This window comes from Thunnus maccoyii, chromosome 10, assembly GCF_910596095.1.
Source record: "Thunnus maccoyii chromosome 10, fThuMac1.1, whole genome shotgun sequence".
In the NCBI taxonomy this organism is placed as follows: domain Eukaryota; kingdom Metazoa; phylum Chordata; class Actinopteri; order Scombriformes; family Scombridae; genus Thunnus; species Thunnus maccoyii.
Genome location: NC_056542.1, coordinates 16,174,236 through 16,196,474, shown reverse-complemented (window position 1 = coordinate 16,196,474; position 22,239 = coordinate 16,174,236). Strand labels below are relative to the sequence as shown.

Below are 22,239 nucleotides of genomic sequence, written 5' to 3'. Positions count from 1 at the left end.
AGATGAATGATATATGTATTTATATATGCAATCTATATTTTCAGATACAGGTGTAAACAGACATGTTTCCCTAAAAACAAAAAACAAGTATTAAAACAGAAACATATAAAGTATAAATCAATATCTGTGCACGCAGTTTGAAAGTAACCTTTGGCTTTTAAAAACACAAATTCAAAAGTACAACATCATCCACAATATCACCACCACCAAACAAACACATTTTTTTGAAAGGATTTTCATGCAACAAAGGCAACTGTGATGAACTATGATAACACAGGAACGGTTCACTAATGATGCAGAGGGTCAGGTGGGTTTGTCTCAGCGCGCACACACACACACACACACACACACACACACACACACACACACGCAGGCACACACACACGCAGGCACACACACACGCAGGCACACACAGTAATGGCAGATCTTAAAGCTCTGCTTTTCCTATCTCTGACCTACAAACACCTGAACAGCCAGGGTGTGAGTGTCTGACTAACCCAGCTGCCACTCTGCTATGTGTTTTTGTGGATGTTAGATTACATATGAGCCCACTTCAGGGTGTGAGAACTAGTTGACAGTTAAGCTTTAGCTTGAAAGATCCCTTCTCATATATCTAGAGTTTGGCCTCAATCTCACAAACTGACTGTAAAAGCTACCTCAGTGCTGTGGTGTCCTCTCTGTATCACTTATCAAATAAGTCTTTAAATATACAACCATGAAAACAAGGATTCAGATACTAAGCTTACCAGTCAAAAAAATTGATGTTATTTACAGATGGCAAACACATGGTTAATATCCTGCCCAATGGTGACATCAAGTATCTGTGACTCTAAGCTGAATGCAAGAATGTGCATCAGAGGAGATTGCCATCACTGGATCTGTTTGTGTGTGTTGATTGAAGTGTCATTTTTGCAGAGTCTTTGTTTAACTGAGAGGCTTGTGTAGGATTCTCCTGTAGCTGACTACATTTGAATTAAGTACATAAGGTGACTGCATTGAAGTGACGTGACTGCATTGAAGAAACAAGGCACGATCAAAAAGATATTAAAAAAACAACATCATGAACTGAGGGAGGAGGAAGAGGAAACGATAGTGTGAGCTTCTCCCTCCATGTCCTCAAACATTTGTGAAAACAGTACATGGAGGAGCAACATTTGGCTTAACATCTTATAGTTAATAGCAATCCTCCAAAAACACTTATATCTTTATGTTCAGTTGCCCGCCCCCCCAACCCACTTCATTTGATTCAAGGTTTTAGAAAAGGACATTATTCCCTCAAGTGATTAAGAATAAAGCAACATCACAATACACTAAAACTACTTAACCAGTCACTGCGATGCACTTTGCATCATTTTTTGCAGAGGGAAATTCATTGCTTAGACTGTTCAACATTTCTCATTGGCCACTGTTTAAAGGGGGTCTCCTTGAATTACGCTTGTTTACTTTCCGTCAAAATATCTAATAAGTAGATATGGCCCATAGATTGTCAATGCAAACACATACTAAAGAAAAGCGATAGGTCCAAATGATTTGGTCTATGCTTCTCACAATGTACTAGTTATTGTGTTTGTGGGTGACATCATTACAGAGTTTACTTTGAAATCTCCTTTTTGATGATGTGTTCAGGCACAATAACAAAAGATTTTTCTCCCCTCTAAAACAGACCCATTTGTAATAAAAGTTTCCTTTTATCTAAAACTACCTCCCAATGCACACAAGATGGTAACTGTTGATAATCGGCATGGTTTCCTCTACTGTTAGCAACCAAGTTCATGTTCTTTGGCATGACAGGTGGTGCAGACTGTGTGGTGTCAAGGTGTATGTGTATCTGTGTTTGCAGAGGGATTAGGGAGATACAGCTGTATAGACCCTCCTGAACTCATAATGTCCGATAAGTAATGAGTCCAAAGATTAACTACAGAAACCTGCGTTAAAAAAAAAAAGAAGAAGAAGAAGGAGAACATAAATGATGGTCATTGGCATAGCAGTCCCAGGTTTGCATACAGGCTTTTCTCATCACCAGGTATCACTCCAGGGGTCAAAGTTCAAAAGTCTTTAAGAGGGGAGTGGTTGGGGGTATGCTGGCCCTCCGGGTTAGATTGGAAGCAAACAAGTTAATGCATATTCACCAGGCAGAATGATCTCAAAGTCAGGTTTGCTACTGAGGGGCTCCAGTCACACCTGAAGGGAGAGTTTATGTTTGAGCCTGGTTCAGTCTCTGAATCAAAGAACAATTGCCTTCCAGTTTGTGTTTTGCCTAATATGCTCCAGCAACAGTCAGAGGAGGGAAATCACTTCCCCTAATTTAAGGACGTATGCTCGAATGCACGTCCCATTGATGCCCCTTTTCCGCTCTTCATTTCCACAATTTTTTGTACATGATTCCAAGTATTAGTAAAGAGTTCATGTTTTTTTTTTTTTTTTTCATAATCGCATGTTAAGGTTGTTGTTTTTTTTTCTTTTAAAAAAAATTGCATTTGTTTTCTGCCCCGTCCTGAAATAAGCAAAGGGCTCCTCCCTGGTTCACAGTAGGCTGTTTGAGAAATTGCAGCAGTGCTTCTCCGTTGTGGAGGGATGGGATGGCCTGATGGTTGGTGGGGTCGAGGAGGGACTGCAGTTCACAGTTTGGCTTTCAGAAAGGACAGGAATATGTGGCAACAGCAGCAAGTGAGTGATTTTGCAGAGAAACTGGTGATTTTTTCAATTTTTTGGCTTTCTTTGCTATGATTTGATGGTGTGCATATGTATTCCTGTGGATGTGTGTGTGTGTGTGTGTATATGTGTTAAGTGTAGTGTTGCGTTGTGTATTGTAGCATATGAAGGTGTGTTTGACAGATGTGTTGCATTTCTGTATGGGTGTGTGTATATTTGGTGGAGTATTTTCATTTGCGTTTAACGTCAGACCCTGCGCTCTACTGGCTGTTGCAGACACACTTCGCTACCGGCCGATACGATGGGGAGTCTGTTGTCCATGTGGTAACTGATCAGGTGACTCACACTTTCAAACCGATGGTCTTTTGTACGAACCTGAGAGACAAAAAAAAAAATGGAGGTAAATTTAACTACCTAAACATATACAAACAGGTGTTAAAACTACAAAAAAATGCTTCTCCCCCCGCTTTGTTATCTCTCTTTCCCTCATGATCTCACTCACCACTCCTTCCGGGTCGACTAGTAGCAGGTGTTTGGGCTGACCCCCCTGCTGTCCTGTGAGGACATACTGCCCGGGCGTAGTCCCAGACTCCCGCACCAGGAAGTCTCCATCGCGGGTCAGCAGCCTCTCTGCTTCCCTGCGACTTAAGCTACCATGGAACCAGGCCTCACACTGCAACTGCTCCACCAGAGGGGGTGCTGCTGTCATTGAGCTTGGGCCACCATGCCCAGAAACCCCCAGAGCATCATCGAATGGCTCTTTAAAAAAAAAAGAAAACACATAATGTATATATATAATATAGTATTTCTCTGTTGAAATCCTCAAATGCATGCTCATATAGGTTTTGTTATTTACTATTGTCTGAATTCCTATTTAGAACAAAACATGATTGGACATTGTCAAAATGAACCACATAGTCTCTGACAGTTGTGTGCTATACACTGATAGTGGATGACGTCTTTAATGTGAAAAGCTTTACGCATTCAACCAATCATGTTACATAAAATGCCCCTGTAATGCACAAAGCCACTCTAATTCCCTTATCTTCCTCCAGGGCTGCCTTCTGTGGGCAGAACCATTCTTCAATTAGGCAGTCATATAGAATGTACAGTACATTTACTCTGCTCAACAAGAGCAAGTGCTAGACAATGATTAACCCTTTTTCTCTTCTCATGGTGAAAACAGCACATTTTAATTACTGGTATTTTAGTTACAGTTATTATTTTTTCAAGTGACTCAGTTTCCTAGAAAGTTAGTCAGTGTTTTTTTTAGTTGACAGTTCCCCTAATTAATGACATTCCCACCAAAGTTGGGGCACTTACTCATGTCAAAAGCATCTCTGTGAGCGTTTCCATTGGCTGCAACTGGGGGTCGGGGTTTATCCACATTGACATATGAAGGGTCATCAAACAGTTCCCGTCCCCCATCTTTGGCACCCACTGAAAGCAAACAAACAAACAGATATCAGTAATCTTGGCACACCCTTAAATTTCCTAAAAAGCTGGAATTTTAACCAGCTATGACAAGTCAAGACAAGAAACACAAGAGATGGGGAAAATGACATAACAGGGTTGAAAAATGTCCTAGATTTTTGTATTGTGGTACTGTCCTCAAGGACTCGTTTTATTTTGTTACACAAACCAATGTATAAATAGAAATTTGAAAATTTATTGTTGCTATTACTTCCAACAAAACAAGTTACTTAATCTCTCCATTTTGTGTCTAAATGATAAGTTTGGTTCATCCCTTGCTCCTGATTAACAGTGAATGACAGATAGAGAGAGAAGCAGACAATTGAGTAGAGACAGATCACCTGGCAGAGGCGGCAGAGGATGCTTGTGAATGTCATTCTGACCTGACTGTCCGTAAGGCTGCAAAAACAGAAGCATATAAACAAATAATGAGTCACTGCCACACACACACACACAAGTATGTCTACAAAAATAATTTCCCTCTGTTCCGGCAAAGGTTGAGTCTGGCCAGTTAAAAGGGTTCGGAAGGTCAGTCGTGATTTGCGCAATTCCAGCTGAGTTACAGTTTCCTGATAATTTACTGAGCTCTTAATCTGATCTGATCTCTTAACTGTGTAACCACCAGTGTCTGGATGTGTTGAATCATGTGTATAAGTAAATCTCCTCTTCCTGGTGTGATTACGTGCACTGTCTCACCAGTGTGGCTCCTGGGCGGGTCCTCATGTCAACAAGTCCACCAGGGGGAGGCTGTTTTCCAGGGAAATTATTATAGTAAGGGACATCAGGAGGTGGGGCAGCCTCATCATCCTCCTCCTCCCATGCAGAGCCATCAAATGGCGCCATTCTGGAGAGCAGTGGTGAGAGAAATGTTAGAGGGGACGAAATACAAACAGTAACTCATGTTTTGGGCTCATGTGAGTGGAGACATGCATAGTTTTACCTGTCATGAGGTGTGACAAGTTTGGGGGGGTTCTTCAGGTACTGTTTAAAACGCAGTTCGAAGGCCTGGCCGATAGTGCTGATGACTTCCTGGGCTAAACCCTCTGAACACTCCAAGATATGACATGCTGCAAGAGAGGAGGAACAAATGACTAATAGGATAACTGCAGCAACATGTTCTCAAATGAAATATGCACTGAGCTAGACAAATATATGCAAGCACAGTAGAAAAATATGTGCATTTTCAGCAATAGTACAGTCATGACACAAGACGTGTGAGTGTATGTCACCTACATTTAGAACATGTTGAATTATATCTAAAGCGTTGTTTAATATTGCTAGATCCTTAATGTACACGATATAAGCTCATAGATTCGCTCTGTGAGTGCAAAACCAATAAATTTTGCTTTTTTTCCTCCATTACATGGAAAATCAAGCCGCATGTCCGCATATTTAGTGCATAAGCATGAAAAAAGTAGATCCTGCCAAAACATTCAAACAGTTCTGTTACTTCTTATGCCTATTTAGTGGTAAATGTACTGTTTCTTCCTTCGCTCTGCACACTGGGTCTGTAATGTCTGAGCTCAAGTGGGCCGTGTATCCTGATTTGAGAGGGAATAAAAAATGAATAGAGCCATTTCATTTATTTAATAGGATTCATTTATATTTCAATAAAATTGCTTGTTCGGATTTATTTACAGCATTTTCTGAAAGGGAAATCTCGAGACCTGGTTCTCTGTGTATTGAGAGTGAATGTAGAGAGTGAATGTGTGACTTATGTACAAAAGGAGGAACTGACAAAGCAATATTTAGATCTATATCAGTTCTATGAAATGAACAATGAGAAAATTCAGCATCACTTAAATAAAACTTTTTTTTAAGTGTTTATGAATTGACGGATGTTGCCTGAGTTAAGGTGTCATTTTGTTGTTTCTGCTCACCTCTCTGGTTGACTGGGTCTTTGGCCACATATGCTACGTACTCAGCCGTATCCTGAGGGAGACAGGGTAAGACAGTTAGGGGAGGAGGGGAAGGGGAAAAATCGATAGGAGGAAAAAATGAAGGGCAGGTTTAGGATAGAAAGGCTGAGAAGAGGAAAAAAAGAAAGAGAGAAGAAGCTGCAGTCTTTAAGTCGTAACAGAAGTTAAAAAACATACACTGAGCTGAAAGAGAGATGACAGGAAGTAATGAGATCAAGCTTGGAAGAGAAGGACTGCAAACCAGGCAAGGCAGCAATGGAGTGAGTGGTATTTATAAGAATAGACAATGACAGAAGACAGGAAGGAAGGATATGCAGGCTGAAGAAAGATGGAAAAAGGCCAGAGAGATATTCAGGCTGAGAGAGAGAGAGAGAGAGGGTTGGGTGACTCACTGGGTCTCCACCAGAAGCGAAGGAGATGGACTGCATGTGATGATTGGCGATTATCTGTGGAGAAAAAGAAAGAAAGGAAAAGGCAGAGAGAGAGAGAGAGAGAGAGAGAGAGAGAGAGAGAGAGAGAGAGAGAGAGAGAGGGAGAGAGAACAAGAGAGAGAGAGAGAGAGAGAGAGAATGTGGGTGACATGAAGTATGTGGGAAGTGAGATGAAAGCATGTGGATGGAGAGACAAATGTGGAATCATTACTGAGAAAAGTGCTTTTTCCTCCATTGAGTGCCATCAACTGCAGCAGAGATAAAAACTAAGTAGGGACCAGTGGATGGAACACCTTTTTAACAGTCCATGTTGGATCAATAACAGCATCAACACTTGCTAATGCTCCCCTGCACAATGTGTGGTCTGTATTTGTGAATGGGTATACGCGCTGCATGGCATGTTTCTTTGTGCTGCGTGTTAATGTGTATGTGCTGCACTACTGTATACCATCTCCCCAAAGAAACAAACATCATTCAGTAGCTATTAACTCATTAGAGGTCTAGGAGGAGGATCACATGATGCCCTGTGGCGATGCAGGAATGAAGACGATGGTTAAGAGGGATTTGTGCAGTATCCAGAGTAAATGAGGCAAACAAACCGGAGTGGCTCTAAATTTATCCTGGCATCCCCTGAATGTCCCAAAAGGTAACAACACGGACTTTGCTGATGACCAAATCACAAGAAATAAGAAGTAAGTTTGTAGTTCATAAAAGATATTTTCTTGGTTCCACAATAAAATTTTAAACTACATTTTTATTTAGGTGCAACCATTTCACTAAAATCAGTTTACATAATTTCTTAGTGTGTGAAAGGAGTGGGCATCATTTTTTTGTATTTTTCAATCAAACTAACTCTGGGCAGATACTGTAATTCAGGTTAGTAGACATAATAATAGATAACAACAATAATTCAGTTTAGATATTGACACAGGCTTTCAAAGACAAATGAATATACAATGAAGTAGGTGTAATACAAATGAAAGCATTTACAATTCTATTAAGTTTGTCTTTAAAAATTGAGTCTGTAGAATCCTTAAAACCACACAAAATCCCTCAAACAGAGAAATCTCTGGGTTTACTGTGCTTCAGTAAACTGTACAGACTAAGAGCACTCTAGGTACCAGACAATCCTCTGGCAACAACAGAGAGCTGTAACAATCAGATGTATCTCTGACTCACAACCAAATGTCTGGCTATCAGGGAAAAATCTAGCAAACACCATAAGATTTTCTCTGAAACTGGTTCCTGTCTCACCTGTTTGCAGTCGGCGGCCAGCAGGTTGAGGCTGCTGGTCGAAATGGTGAGGCTGATTGTCATGCCAGCAAACTGTAGGTTACTCTTCCCCAGAATAGACGTCAGACAGCGAGACGAAGGCTGTGGAGGAGAGGGATGCGGTCTAAGAGTAGTAAACAAACAAGGTGCAGAAACGGAAAACTACAGGGCTTTTTTTTTTTTTTTTTTTAACTTCAACAGGGCACAATAGTCTACTGAGTGCTCCATGCCTGTGCATGAGCCTGTGGGTGTATGTGTGGAAATGCCTGTGTGTGTGGGAGTGAGAGAACAGCTGCAATTGTGAAAGTGATCCTGTCTACAAGGCCAACTGTGACCAATGGTGAGTAGACAGGACAGTTCACATACTGTAGGCTTGACCATGAGCATCACACGGACCACGCCAGCAGTACTGTGCCAGCCCGTTTATCCCAATCCTCCTCCTGTTCTCATGGCTTTCATCCATATCTGCTTCAAAATAATTGGAGTATGCTGCATCAGGACAGGATGCACATGCTCAGCCATATTAACCTCAGTCCAGCCAAATTAGAGAGACTAGTCTAGTTTAACATATTTTAGTTTAACTGTATTTTGCCTGGTGTGCTGCATTGCCAGACATTCCTTGGTCAAACCCTGCTATGGGAGTGCGCTGCTGGATTTAGCCACCTGTTTTATGGACTGTTTGGGTGGATGTTTTTAGTTTTACAGGAATACTGTGCACAGAGACACAGTCTTTGAAGCAGCAGACTGGCAGCCATGACTGCTAATCCTTAGTGCTTCTTTGGCCTAAAACTGGCTCCGCGCAACCTACCACTCCACCTCTCCAGCCTCCCTTGTGACAAGAAGGAAGGAGAGAGAGAGACCAGAGAGTGATTGGTAATTACCTGCGAGTAGCCCGCTAACCACAGAAGTGTACAATCAGCCTAAATCAAGATGTGTGTATGCGTGCGTGAGAGAGTGTGTGAGGATCTGAATAGCCAACTGACCACAGAGTGGACAATCACGCTAAATCTAGCTCTCATCCAGAAAACCCTTTACCACTGCCGCCCACTTAAGCCGTATAAATAAATAATGTCCTGTAAGGGTGTGTGCTGGTGTGCGTGCTGTGTACCTTTCTCCTGCGCTGTGCTCCTTTTGCTCCGGGCACTGCCTCGCACACCACCGAGATAGCCTCCCTGAAACATTACCAACATACAAGTGTTGCAACAGCACGTCATTAACCCTCACACCTTCCTGTATTCACAATTATGTGGATTAAATGAAGTCTAGCAATGGGTGATTGAATTTATCGTCCCTGGCAACTGGATTCGTCCTTGCCACAGAGACAAAAATCACTAAGGAAACCAGAAGGAAACCACCAGGATTCCAGAACATTCTAATTTAGGGGCTGAGAGAGCAGCAGACATGCATATATACACACACACACACACACACACACACACACACACACACACGCGCACATATGGGCGCAGACACAGTCAGGCATTAACACAGCAAGAAACAAGCAAGCAAGCAAATGAGAAAGGAAACGGCACAGAAAACGAGCAAACAGACAAAGAAACGTACGTGAGGCGAGTGGTGCATGTGAGTGTATGTGGCCAACATTTCTGAAAATCTAACCACACTTTTACCTTCTCGCCCCCACATGCACAAACGAGAAATGAGTTCAGAGAAAAACTGTAAGCCAGCAGCAGATGAGCAGTGCGTGGTCTCACCTGGTGACCTGAGTTCTGGTGTTGAAGTCCAACGCTCGCATGGACTGCAGCACCTCCACGCAACCCATGTACTACACAGGAAACAGGAAGGCCACACATTAGCATCCGACATTTCCTACATTGCAGTCCCATTGGACAGACGGAACACAATATGGGCAACAGAGGAAGAAAGCAACAGAGTCCTTTCCTCATTTCTGTGTTAGATTCTGAAAGCATGTAAAAGAAGGCTGTTTGTAGAGAGAGAACCTGACTTGGAAGTTGAGAGAAAGATTTGTAATTATATATTTTAAGTTAAGGGTTAGTGAGTGTGTGCTAGTCACTTACCCGTACAGTGTAGGAAACACCGGTGGTGCTGACCACGTTGTCGGAGTGCAGCCAGCCACGGGTGGGCTTGTTGACAAAGGAGCCATGGCGCGTCCACTCATCTCCTCCCAGCTGCCCTCCTTCCACCCGTGCCCTCCTGGACGCCACTCCCAGCCGGTTCATGTCCTGTAGAGGAGGTCGGGGAGGGGGAGAAGGAGCGGTTAGAGGGGGAACCGGGTGGTGAGGCGGAGGGGAGGAGCCAGAACTGCTCCTGTCGTCCCCAGAGGACTCAACAGGGGCCTGAGGCTGCTGCGGCCTGCTTGAGGCCTTGAGTCCTGGGAGAAGAGTGGCAGAGACACCCAGACGAAGGGATCCCATCCTGGGGAAGAAGGAGCAGAGGGTGGTGGGGCTGTTCTCAGCCGGGCGGGGAGAAGAGGGGGGCAAGATGGGAGTGAGAGACGAGGAGGAGAGAGAAGAAGGTAAACCAGGGGAGGGAGTGAGGGGGGTGGCAGGACTGGAGGGAGGGAACGATGAAGGATTGGAGTTTGTTTCATCGGTTGAGCTCAGCGATTCACTCCGAAAGTGGGTGTACTTGGTTTTTGGGACAAGCTCCATAATGAATCTGCAGTGTCAGTTTTTATATCCGCGCAAGTCCACACAGGCTCTAGTGATTCAATCAAAGTCTCTTTGTTTCAGTATTCACAGTTTCTCTCTGAAAGGACACACAGCCATCTGTCTGTCTCCCTCAGCATAAGAGCTGCATCCATCTGTCTGGTTGTCTGTCCTCCACTCGTTACCAGGCAGCCAAAACGAAACTGCTTTAAAAACGGCTTTATCCACAAGGAAAGCAGAATGAGAGAAGGCGCAGAGGAAAAGTGGGGTGTCCCAGTTAATGGTAGAATGCAGATGAAAAAAGTTTGTATATAGTGCACCAGTGTAGATCATGTTGTCATCAGTTCACTTTTTAAATCTACTTCAATGTTCATTGTGTTCCCAGAGACTGATGATGACATGCTCCAAGAGTTCATCTTTGAGTAGTGTTTTTGCCATAATGTAAAACAATATCTGTGAGTATCTTGTCCCAACTTAATAGCCTCTCAGTGAAGGCCAGTTATCCAGCTGTCGCCAGCACCATGGAGAATCAACACAAGTGATTGTCTCTCAACGGCCCCTCGCAAGTGTGTGTTACTGCTCTGAGGGGTGCGCACTTGTACGTGGTGTGTTTACACACGCGTGAGGCAGCTTCTTAAATTGCGTCTGTATGTGTGTGTTGGTGTACGCACATGTGTGCATGTGTGAAGCACCTCCCCTCGGCAGCTCTATCCTGCTTGACACAGGCCCATAAAAATCCTATTAGCAGCCAACGAGGGGATCGCAAGGGGGACGCGTGCACTAACACGGCAGCAACACACACACAATACACAGCTCCAATAGGTCGATACTACAGCAAGCACCTGCAGAGCTCAATGAAGCCCAAAAACTGCTTAAGAAGAGAGAGGAGGCTTACTAATGTATGTATGGCTAGTCTCCAACTCAGCACGCTTTCTTCAACATCTACTTTTCAGGTGCATCGTTTTCTCAGATCTTTCAATTCTTCTTTCACTCCCTCTCTCTCTTCCTCCAAATGGTTTCATGTCCTCTCTGAATGGCCCTCACTCTCTCTCTCCCCGCTTCTTCCTCTTCTTCTTCTCTTTTCTTCCAGATTACTTCTTGCCCGGCCTCCTTCCCTCTCTCTGCACTCTTTTCTCCCTTCTCTCTGTCTCCTCTCTTCTCCTGGAAGCCCTCTCTCTTCCTCCACACAATATACTCCGCCAACCTCTGTCTCTCTAACGCCTCCGCCCTCTCCCGCGCCACCACTTCCTCTCTCCTCTTCCAGATGATCTCTCGCTCCCCCTCGCCCCCTCCCTCGTCTGCTCGCCCGTTCTCCAGGCTGTCCTGTTTAACAGTCCCTCTGTCTAATATATTAATGGTGAGCCCTGTCTTTCTGCCTCTCTTACCTCAAGATTAGGGATGGCTAGAGGCTAGGCATGGTCACCTATTTAGACACCAGTAGAAAAGAGAACCAAAAAAGTTAGTACTTAAGACTGGGCCGGCAGAGTTGGGCCCGTTCCTGACTGAAGTTCCTGATATGGCTAAAACAAGTGAGGCTGCCTCGGTTCATGAGTGTTCCCTAATACTGGCCACCTAGGTTAGGATGTTTTTTTTTTCTGGAGCACCATTAGAAAGTGGTATGTTGAGTCTGAGATGTTGTCTGTGTCTGGTACAGTGACACACACTGCAGTAGCACGGTGGTGATGTAACACTGGAGAATGTAGGTCACTGGCTGATGACGACTACCGGTGGGCTTGTTGTGATGGTAATGAGAACTGATTGGGCTGATTTGAACTCCCAACCCAGGGTTCCCTGAATGGTGCTGGAGGCTCATCAGAGCTCAACGTGAACTCTCTCGCCCAACTTGAAATGCTCGATTAAAACTGCTCTCTGTTGTTATACTGACCTCTCTGTGCCCAACTGCTCTCGCCCTGATACTTTATTACTACCTAGTTCAAACAGCAAGCCCAGATTATAGTCAGTTACCTGAGAGAAGAGTGTTGACACAGTCTCGTGTGATATGAACAAGCCAAGTGTTATATTCTGGAACTGCTTCCTTATCTAAGGTTGGGCTTATCAAGCAGCGGGTCAGCTCTCAGTTCTATTACTAACTACTGCACAGACACCACATTATACCTCATATTCTGCATAGTCCAACCTCAAAGGAAAACAACAGTCTGTTTACATTAACAGTCTCTCACAACCAAATGCCAAACACACAAAACTGTCTGCAGCGGTTTGACCTCAATAAGAGGCAAGGCTACACCTACAGTCCTGCAGCAAGCTGGCTAGCCGGCCTACACCTCAGTGCTGTTGAGGCACTAGTTATATTTACAATCTCTTGACCTTTACTCCCTCAAAGGAGAGAAAGGTTTGCAAACACCTTGCCTAGATCACTTACACAAGGTTGTGAATTTGGCACCAATGTTTCAGTGACGCCAAGTGAAAAAGCTGATTTTTCCACACGCTAACATTTCAGAACTTAACTGTGTCTGAAGTACAGCGCGCCAGCTTGTAGTGGGCGCTGGATGCATGGCAAAGGAACAGTCGCCTACACCAGTCTAGCACCACGGAGGGATTGTCTAGCAATTCTAGCTAGTCATCCATCTGGTCTTGGCCAAAAAGCACCATGGAGGATCCAGTCACACTCATGCACTGCCAGGCTGGCTGGGATGATCTCCAGAAAGCTGTAAAGAAGTATGGCCGGAAAAGTCACAAAAGACACCCAGTATTTGGATAATCAAACCAGAACAAACAAAACAGACTATCACACCCCTAATAAAACCAGAGATTAATCCAGTGAAGGAATCAGCACTCAAAAAAAGGCAAAAGATCCAACATAAATGGACTTATTAACACTAGAGAGGAAAAGCACAGGTGCGTTCTCATATATAGGGGTGCTGAAACACTCTACAAGCAGAGTTAACTCTCGTCCTGCCCGAGGATGTTTTAGTGCACAGAACACAGTGTAGGTCAGGTGACTGCAGAGGAGATGACCCTCTACATGAGGAGAAATCCTGAGTCACCTACACAGACAGTAAAAGGAACTAGCTGTCACAAACATAGCACACCTAATAATCAGTGATTAGTGGCCTGAGGGCCAAGCAGCTGCACAGAGTGATATGTACAAGTGGAACCAGTACCATAATCTAATTCATCAAGTCACTCCTGATAATGGCACATCAGCTTGACTGATGAAGATGGTAGTTGTTGTTGATTAAGGTGAGATCAGGACAAACAGGGCTAAGCTGACTCACACAAGACAGGATAAGGAGGGGTAGACAGAGGACCTGAAACAACCCTGATTCTGGGAGACTGCTGAGCTCCACATAGACAAAGAACGTCTGGTAAAGAAAAAATAAAATCGTCTAAGAAAGAAACTCTAAAAACTGCACACAGTAATGGACTAACCCAGTCTTCTGCTTCTTATCTACTAAGTATATACAATTACCAAATGGAGCAGCACCAGTTTTAAAAGATAAGACAAGGATAAAAGAACTTTACATCTTGTTCTGTCTGCAGCTGCCGCCTGTTGCTATGGCAACAGACATTAAAAAGAGATGCCTGTGGAGGATATATACACCGAGAAGTCCCGACAACGGTGGAAACCTTCAGACAAAGAGCTAACTGCTTTGTCAAAAATCACATGGCAGCAGTTAGTTGCCGCATCAAAGACTTCACATTAGATCTTTTTCTCATCTAACAGGAAGAAAAAAAACTACAGACTCCTAGAAAGATCAATAGGTTTCTGGAAATGATCAAAGTTTAACCGGCGTCGCGCCAGCCATAAAACCCAATCAATGTTGACATCCCATGTCGGCTGCATGCACTGACTCCAACTATGTCTGATATTATTTCAAAGAAAAACAATCACTTTTTCTAATTTTCTAACAGTAGAAATAACACAACTACAATAACCATTTACTTCTAAAACACTGTTGTTTAAAAAACTTGCATAAAAACAACCTGAATATTCTGTGCAGCAGCTAACAAAGATAATGATTGTATAACATCCTGCAGAGTAGATCCTATGCTCATAGAGAATAGAAAATCATAAGTCACAAAGAGAGTCTATATTTCCAAAAAAGAAAAAAAAAAGTATTTTGAACTGTCCTGTATAAAGTGAGTCTAATCAATTTCCCAAAGAGTTTTTAATGAATGGTAAAACATTAATAGTTCCCTTTTTTTGGTTTAAAAAGCATACAGTTGATAATCCATGGTGATTCATCTAAAGCTGGGCTCCATATTCACATGAGAACCATATTAATGTTTAAACAGCCACAGACTGTCCGGTCATCCGTCCTCTCCTTCCTCTTTCTGGCTCTCCGTCCGTCCACTCCCTGAAAAACGTGCTTCTCCTCTGAGCCGCTCTTCCGCTCGATTAATTCACAAAGTCACTGCCGGCAGCTCCTCTCCATCTATCCTCTCCTCTGTTTGGCTGCCTCATCTCCTTTACTCTTCTCTTTCCTCCTCTGTCTCTCTCTCTTTCTCTCTCTCTCAGCAGATGGTGAAATGGCAGAGCTGCCAGGATGGACAATGGCACTACTTCATTGTGCTCCTCTTCTCCCCTCACGTCTGTCTCTCATTCCCACTTTCCTTCCACCTCTGTGTGAGGGACGAGCACGCTGTCTGTCCTCCCCTCCTCCCAGTCTGGGTGGGTGATGCTGCCTCCCATTCTCTCTCTTACCGTCTCTCTCTCTCTCTCTCTCTCTCTCTCTCTCTCTCTATCTCATACACACACACATACACAGGGCTGTTGCCTCTGCCCTCCCCACCTCTTTTTCACCCATCCTACCTCCTTCCTGTTTCCTCCCCTTCCCCCCACCTCCTCTCTGCAGCCTCAGTTAAGCAGTGTACATGTGTATGCACAGCAAGATGCTGCGCTCCTGCACATTAATGCACACACTCCAAGGGGAGATGGAGATGTGGAATAAGGGAGGAAAAGGAGGAGGAGGGGGTATAAGTAGGGAGGGGGGGGGGGGTGTCCATGTTGGCTATTCAAGGCTCCTCCCTTATGTTTGGTAACCTGAGAAACAGAGTGAAAGAGGGAGAGAAGGAGAGTGGATGGCGATGTTCACCCTCCCTCTATGGGCTGTGCAGAGTGTGATATAAGGTCACTCTATATAACCTTGATGAAAGTGGACAGATTAAAAAAAAAGAGAGAGAAAATCGACTGGTTTTCACACAATAAATATTCCGTTTGTTACTACATGGCTAGAGCTCTCTAGGGAGAAAGGACAGGTTATTACCAGGCAAGCACAATAACAACTGAGTGATTCTGTAAAGGCAGACAGAAAGCAGAGATCCCAAAGATTGCTCCCGACATTCAAGCGCATCTAAAGAGAAGGCAGTGTTGCGGAAAGCGGAGGAAACCACCCATACAGTTGCACAGGAACCGACAGAGTGGAAAGCAAGGAGTCCTCAAATGACACCCCAACATATTGTCCCTGCAGTACTACGTTTGACCACTACACTGTGATCATGTAGTCTAGTCTAGTGCCCTCAGGGACTGTGAAGGATGAAAATCAAGAGAACTGCAGAGTACTACAGTGTCAGTCAGGATGATAGCCGTCACCTTACACCACACAGTGATATGATTGGCGAAGACAGCCCCCACCCTCCACCTGAAGCCCGCACCATGCCTATAACCAGTCAAACACACGACACACTGTGGCTTGGGGTTGACAGGAAGATAATCTTGTGGTTTTTTTAAAACAGTATATGTTTCAATGTGTGAGTTTTTTCTTGTGCTACCCTGAATTGATATTCAAAAGACTCAGTAGCCAGTTTATTAAGTACTCCTACCTAATTGAAAGCAGTCTAATAAGGCAGCCTTCTTTAATGAGGCTTATAATGCTCAGTATTTGACCATAATGCAATACAATTCAATTCAGCATCACAATCTACAGCCTCCGAAATGACCATAAAGTTGAGTCAGCACCTCTCTAAAACATTTAAACCGCCATAAAGGTAGGGTGTATTGCAGGGCAGTTGTATTGGACTGCATTCATTTTAGCTAGCTCTATGTAATACACTGGCTTCTGAGTGCAGTTAACTATAACTCACTCAAACCACAATGAATGTATGTACATTGGGCTGCACAATTAATCATGCATGACTTCAGTTGCCAGTTTTAGATAATTGTAGAACACTGCCATACCAGCTATATTGAAACTTACTGCGTGCTGCCAGGGAGAACTTTTAAAAGAGACAAAGATGCCAAACATACAGTAAAAATAGTTTGTTTTTTCAAATGACTGTAAGGGGTGAAACAATGTGATGTATCGTACAGTATTGCTCCTTATGAGACTGCACTTGGTTCAAAATCTGTTGAATAACGCCCCTGTTTTCTGCTTCTGAGAAGCCAATCTTAATGGTTCAAACAAAGCTCCTCTTTTTCAATTCAAAGTCTCAAACTATAATAAAATTACACTAGAATGAAGTTGAATTGTAACACATTGAAAATAAAGAAAAATGGTTGATGATGAAATGATGATTAATCATGCAGCCCTAAATTTACATCAATCTATTAAACACAAGATCAGTTTTTAACCCTCATTAAGAGAAGTGGGCCAAATGATTATTTCTAGGAGAGTTTACCTACTTTAATCTGTCCTTTAAAGCTCTCAGTCATGTTAAAATGCCACTGCTACAACCGATTTACATATCAGACATGAGAGGTTTGACCTTTTTATTAACATTACATTGTGGTTTGAAGAAGCAACCCCTTTGCCACCGTGTCACGGTGTGTTTTCGATTAGGTGGTTGTATCATTTGAATGTCTTACCACATATTCCATTGGCCAACACAGGCTGCCTGTGAGTCTGTAGCCCTAAAAACACCAAAGTGCACATCAGCACACAATACACACACACACAAACACACACAAAAAATCCTCAAGGAGCCAATCACAGCGTGCTCCAATGCCGCCCTTGCAGCTTCTTGACTCCCAGCATGCATTGCTCCCTGGATCAGCTGTGGAGAGGGTCATGGGACCTTCCTTGATATAAATGGCCCGGTTGATCAAGCACAGAGAGACACAACATTGACATTAGACAGAGACAGAGTGAGGTTGAGAAAGTAACAGAGAGTCAGAGCAAGAAAGAGCAAGAGTGAAAAAGAGAAAAGCAATAATCCAGTGTGCATGTTGAAACACACACTTTGGAATGAAAGGAATTAACTGAAAGGACCGCATGTGTAGGATGTTTGTGTCTCAGCTTGCCCAAACGCGAGTTTGTTGCTAAGCATGCAGTGGATGGAATAACACTGTGTGGAAGCTACAGCTCAGTATTTATTAGATGAAACAGTCAGACGGACCGAGACAGAGCTCTGGATCTAATGCACACGCTGCAGGGCCACATCTGCTGTCTGCTCTTATATTGTATGTGTGAGTGTGAGTGTGAGTGTGAGTGTGAGAGTGTGTGTGTACGTATGTAATCTGATTTGACCCGCCTCACTCACACTAGGCCAAAAAAAACGAGCACGGATGAGTAAACGGGCCTAGTGACTGCTAAACCCTGTCTAACATCAGTTCAAATTATGGAGACAAGTAAGACAAAGATGATGATGATGAAGATGATGAGCTCAGAGGGAATAGTGGGAGGGAGCGTGACTGAACAAGGCAAAGCCTCTCCGATTGGCAGAGACGTGCAAACACACACATATATGCGGACAGCCAAATGGCAATCAAATTTTCAAAAATTAGTGGTGGGAGTGAACATTAGATTAGCAAGGCATTCAGCAGGAGGCCTTTCTGCTGGTTTCATGGCTCACCACGCACACAGCAAACATGTGAGCTGGCTATTTTGGGTTGTGCCAACCCCCTCCACCAACCCCCTCTAACCACACTCCTTCCATCATTCCCTTCCCTCTGTCACTCTCTGCCTCAACTTCCCCCTAGTTTCAACTGTCGTTTTTTTCATAAACAGTGTTATTTCTTCACCTAAGTTCCCAGTCCACCTAACTACCCTAAATACTTCAAATACTAAAACGTGTTCGCCTCGAGTTTCAATAAATGTCAAGTGCCAAATGTTTGAAATGCTTTATCAGGTTTTGTTTACATATTCGTTGATCAGGTATTTCTTGGATGAAGTCATGACTTTGCCAATTTTATACAGCTGTAGTTCAAGTTCTTGTTTGGCTGATTGGTTTACAGTAAGACTACATTAAATGCTGTCGTGCTTGAGGAAGAGAAGAGTGTGAGAGGTTAATTGAATAAAAAAGTGTTGGAAAAAAAGAGTTTATATTCCTTAAAATAGCAAAACTCAGGTATTGCAATGACACCAAATTTAAATAATACATCTTCCTTGTCTACTTAACCAGAATCTTTGTTAACAAGTTGAGGTGAACATAAACTCAAGACCTGTTCCTGCATGAGGAGACATCTGTCATGAAAGAATATAACATTTCAGCTGTAAAAATAGGTGAGAGGCACAAGTATTTCCAAGTCCTTGCTCTGCAAACACATTTCAATCCATCTAATAGTTGATTCAATAGTTTTTTTTACTGTATAACCGTACTACTTCAACTATTTAGGTTGTGTTATCTGATATAAGTACATCATGCAGAATCATTTTGTTTTAGCAAAAATGTTTCCAAGTCAATGTTTTTTCAGCTGCTCAAATGACAACATCGATTTTTATCACTTTAACTGATTTTTGTCCAATTTTAAGTGAAGCATTATATTAAAGTGCTTTTCTCCTCTTAAAACTGTTGCAATGCTCTGCATCTGCCAAGCAGTCTTGGGCGTGTTAATTATCTTATGGGTGATTTATTATTCCCAGAAATCACTACAGGGAACAATCTAGAGCTTTAAACTGGTGATAAAAGCCAAGGACTAACCAGGAAATGAGAATTTAACCTGCTCCAGACCTGTCCACCTAAAGTGACCCTGCTTGCCAGAGGAGCAACTTCAATCTCACACCCAAACACATAACCAAGAAAAGTGGAGAAGCCTGCAAAAGGAGGTGACTATGCAATCTCAGCTATCTGCATAAAGAGATATTGGCCATGATAAAGCCTCATAATGTACATTGCACAAGAGAATCATACTAATGCACGTGTCAAAAGGCAATAGTACCGTATCAATCAACTGTGTGAGTACAGTCCTGTTTATGTAAATAACACTCAAGCTGCACTCACTTATTTTACACATCACACAGGAAAAAAGATTATAATCAAATTGTGGTTGACACAATGTAGTGAACATTGAGCATGTTGCACTCGACTGAGCAGCGCAGGAGGAAACACAGCTGAGGCTCAGTCCCATTGTGTAGAGGTAGAGACGGACAACCACATGCTATGACCTCAAAAACAAACTCATACAGTTTGTTACCAGGACACATACACACCAGATGGAAACACACAAGCAAATAAAACCAACACCGACAGACAAAAGTCTCACAAACACAAACACGTCAGACACAGACAAACATCCTCACACGGAGAGACACGCACACAAAATAGCATTATGGCCTGTTGATGTGGAGATTTACAGTCTTAACATGTTTACCGCAGCTTAGTTCCTCACCACTGTGTTTCATCAATGTCAAAGTTTCAAGTAGCACTAATTTGAGGCTAATTTCAGCACTAGCATTCCCTACTTACAAAAAAAGAAAAAATCAAAGCTTATTGGAGTGACTGTGTGTATGTCTGCGTGCACGAGCATGCACACCTGTCAAAGTGAAGCTGTAACAATCACAGGTGTCACGCTGGCCCGTCAATCAGGACCTCAGCTTTCACTGCTGATTGATTTGGTTTGAGCAGAATTGGACAGATCCAATTTTAATCGAGCGGATTTTGGATTGTGCCAATGCTGTGATAGAGTGGCTGAGATGCTCCGCTTTGACTGACAGATTGTGTCTTGGACTGTCCCTCTGTTTGTGTTGTTTTTGTCCTTGTTTGTGTGTGTGTGTGTGTGCGTGCACGGGTCTTGTTTGACTGGCTCCTGACATGTCTGAATCTACCATTTTTTGGATCAGGTGTTGATTGGACCCTCTCTTCCCCTTCCATTTCATCAGCGGAGATAACTTCGCCATATATCATGTCAGGGGCTGCTGGCCTGAGCGGTGTGGCTGACCCTGATAAGAGAACCGAACCTACTGCTTTCAGTCGCCTCAATCATCCCACATACCCTTGAGTCTGTGTCCATAATAGTCTGTCTGTCCTTCACTCCTTCATGGTGAACTTTCACTCTGTCACAGTGACCCTGATTAAACACATCTTGGGTGTGTTTTGCTGATAGGTCTCCATGGATACGCTTGACACAGAGGAAATAGTGGACCATAACCGCCAGTTTACTGTGTGACTGAGCAGATTTGAGCGTGCATGCTGTGATAGGTCCTATGGCTTATCTCACTGACAACTCACTACAACCTGAAGAGTTTCAGCTCAACTCTCGAGACTACCGGGACCATTTTAGTACAGATTTTAGACTCAAACACTTAATTTATGGCTGCAAATTTAGAGATTAATCTGCCAACTATTTCCTCAATTAATCTATATGTTGTTCATAAAATGCATATTTTGTTCATAAAATGCAATAGAACAGTGTATCCATCACAATTCTTTTAAAGCAATTGCTTGTTTAGTCCCACCAACAGTCCAAGACGCAAAGACGTTCAGGGTAGTATCATATCAGAAAAAGACAAGCTGAAAATGCCAGAAGGTGGGACCAGAAGACGTCTGCCAGTTTTGCATGACAAGTGTCGCACACAATGAATTGATTACCAAAGTAGCAGCAGATTAATTTTCTGTAGATCAACTAAATGATTAATCAACTAATCATTTCAGCTCTAACTCAATTTGAGAGTATTGCTGCGTCTAATATAGAATATAACCAAAAGGCATTTCAGTGATCTTTTATGTATTCATTTGCTGAAAAGACACAAGCTTGGGGCCACTCAGTTGACTTCTCATCATTGCCTATTTTGAACTAAACTATAGTGCTTCACAGTGACTGTAATTCTTCAGTGTGGCTTAACTGGAAGCTACTGAAACTCTAAACTCAAATAACCTAACTTCTTTGACAGCGCGAAGGCGAATACAAGTTAAGCTAGTGTGTGATTAAGGGGAACACTGTTAAGGGGAACACTGTTCCCCTTAATCACCCGGCAGGCTACTCTGTATCGTCCAAATATAGCCTAATAACACGGCTATACAAAGGCAGAACGATGCTTCCCAACGGACACCACTAAGAGAGTGGGTCAAACATTTCCTCAAAGTTTTGATATGTACACCGACGGTGGTAGACACTGACGCACAGCACGCACAGTCCAAAAAAGTGTGGTCAACTTTGACGAGCAAAACTTACCAGCTCTCTTCCTCCCTTTCCGTCGAGTTGCTCCCCCTGCCCACCAAGCTGTAACTGTACAAAGTTCAGCTTAAATTTCACCTAACGTGAGAGAGTGTCGATGTTTTTTTTTATCCGCCCGCCGCCTTACAGTTTAAGTTAACTTCATAAAGAGATGTGTCTAAACTTCTTCTTTCCTCTCCCTTTCCTTCCCTTCCTCCTCCCCCTGCCTCCCCCCTCCACGGTCACGACAGAAGCCACTTCCGCGAACAAATGGCAACGTCATCTGGCCGCGGATGTGTGTGTGTTTGTGTGTGTGTTTGTGTGTGTGTGGTTAGTGTGTGTGTGACCCTGTTTTGCACCTGGCCTATTCACTGCGGATTACGCAAATGTAGAAATCCCAGATTGCAAGCCAAAAACTTTAGCAATGAATTTACCTTAAATAAATACCACATGCGAACAAGTTAAGTTTTGTTTTTACTCCTTAGCTACCGAAAGACCATGTCTGCCTGTAGTTTTCCAAATGAAAAATCCCTTCTGTAAACTATTATCGTCATCTTAATTTCGATTTTGTTCTAATTTGATCTACTAGGAAC

The 22,239-nt window shown here is 43.2% G+C and overlaps 1 protein-coding gene across 3 annotated transcripts; it reads right to left on the bottom strand.

Annotated features, from left to right (window-relative positions):
* Nucleotides 1-34: 34 nt before the first annotated feature.
* Nucleotides 35-21,915, bottom strand: shc1 (SHC (Src homology 2 domain containing) transforming protein 1). 3 transcript variants are annotated; one of them, XM_042424949.1, is made up of 14 exons: nt 21,665-21,915; nt 17,141-17,185; nt 9,784-9,948; nt 9,460-9,530; nt 8,856-8,919; nt 7,730-7,849; nt 6,437-6,490; nt 6,006-6,057; nt 5,066-5,192; nt 4,822-4,969; nt 4,467-4,524; nt 3,976-4,092; nt 3,155-3,411; nt 1,220-3,027 (listed from the first exon to the last, which is right to left on the bottom strand). In XM_042424949.1, the coding sequence occupies exons 2-14, from the start codon at nt 17,150-17,152 to the stop codon at nt 2,899-2,901; spliced, it is 1,374 nt and encodes a 457-aa protein (XP_042280883.1). In that variant the 5' UTR covers nt 17,153-17,185; nt 21,665-21,915; the 3' UTR covers nt 1,220-2,898. The 3 variants fall into 3 exon arrangements, with proteins under 3 accessions (XP_042280882.1, XP_042280883.1, XP_042280885.1); XM_042424951.1 differs by lacking the exon at nt 17,141-17,185 and having other exon boundaries at nt 1,221-3,027; XM_042424948.1 differs by lacking the exons at nt 17,141-17,185; nt 21,665-21,915 and having other exon boundaries at nt 35-3,027; nt 9,784-11,433.
* Between the last annotated feature and the right edge of the window lie 324 nt (nt 21,916-22,239).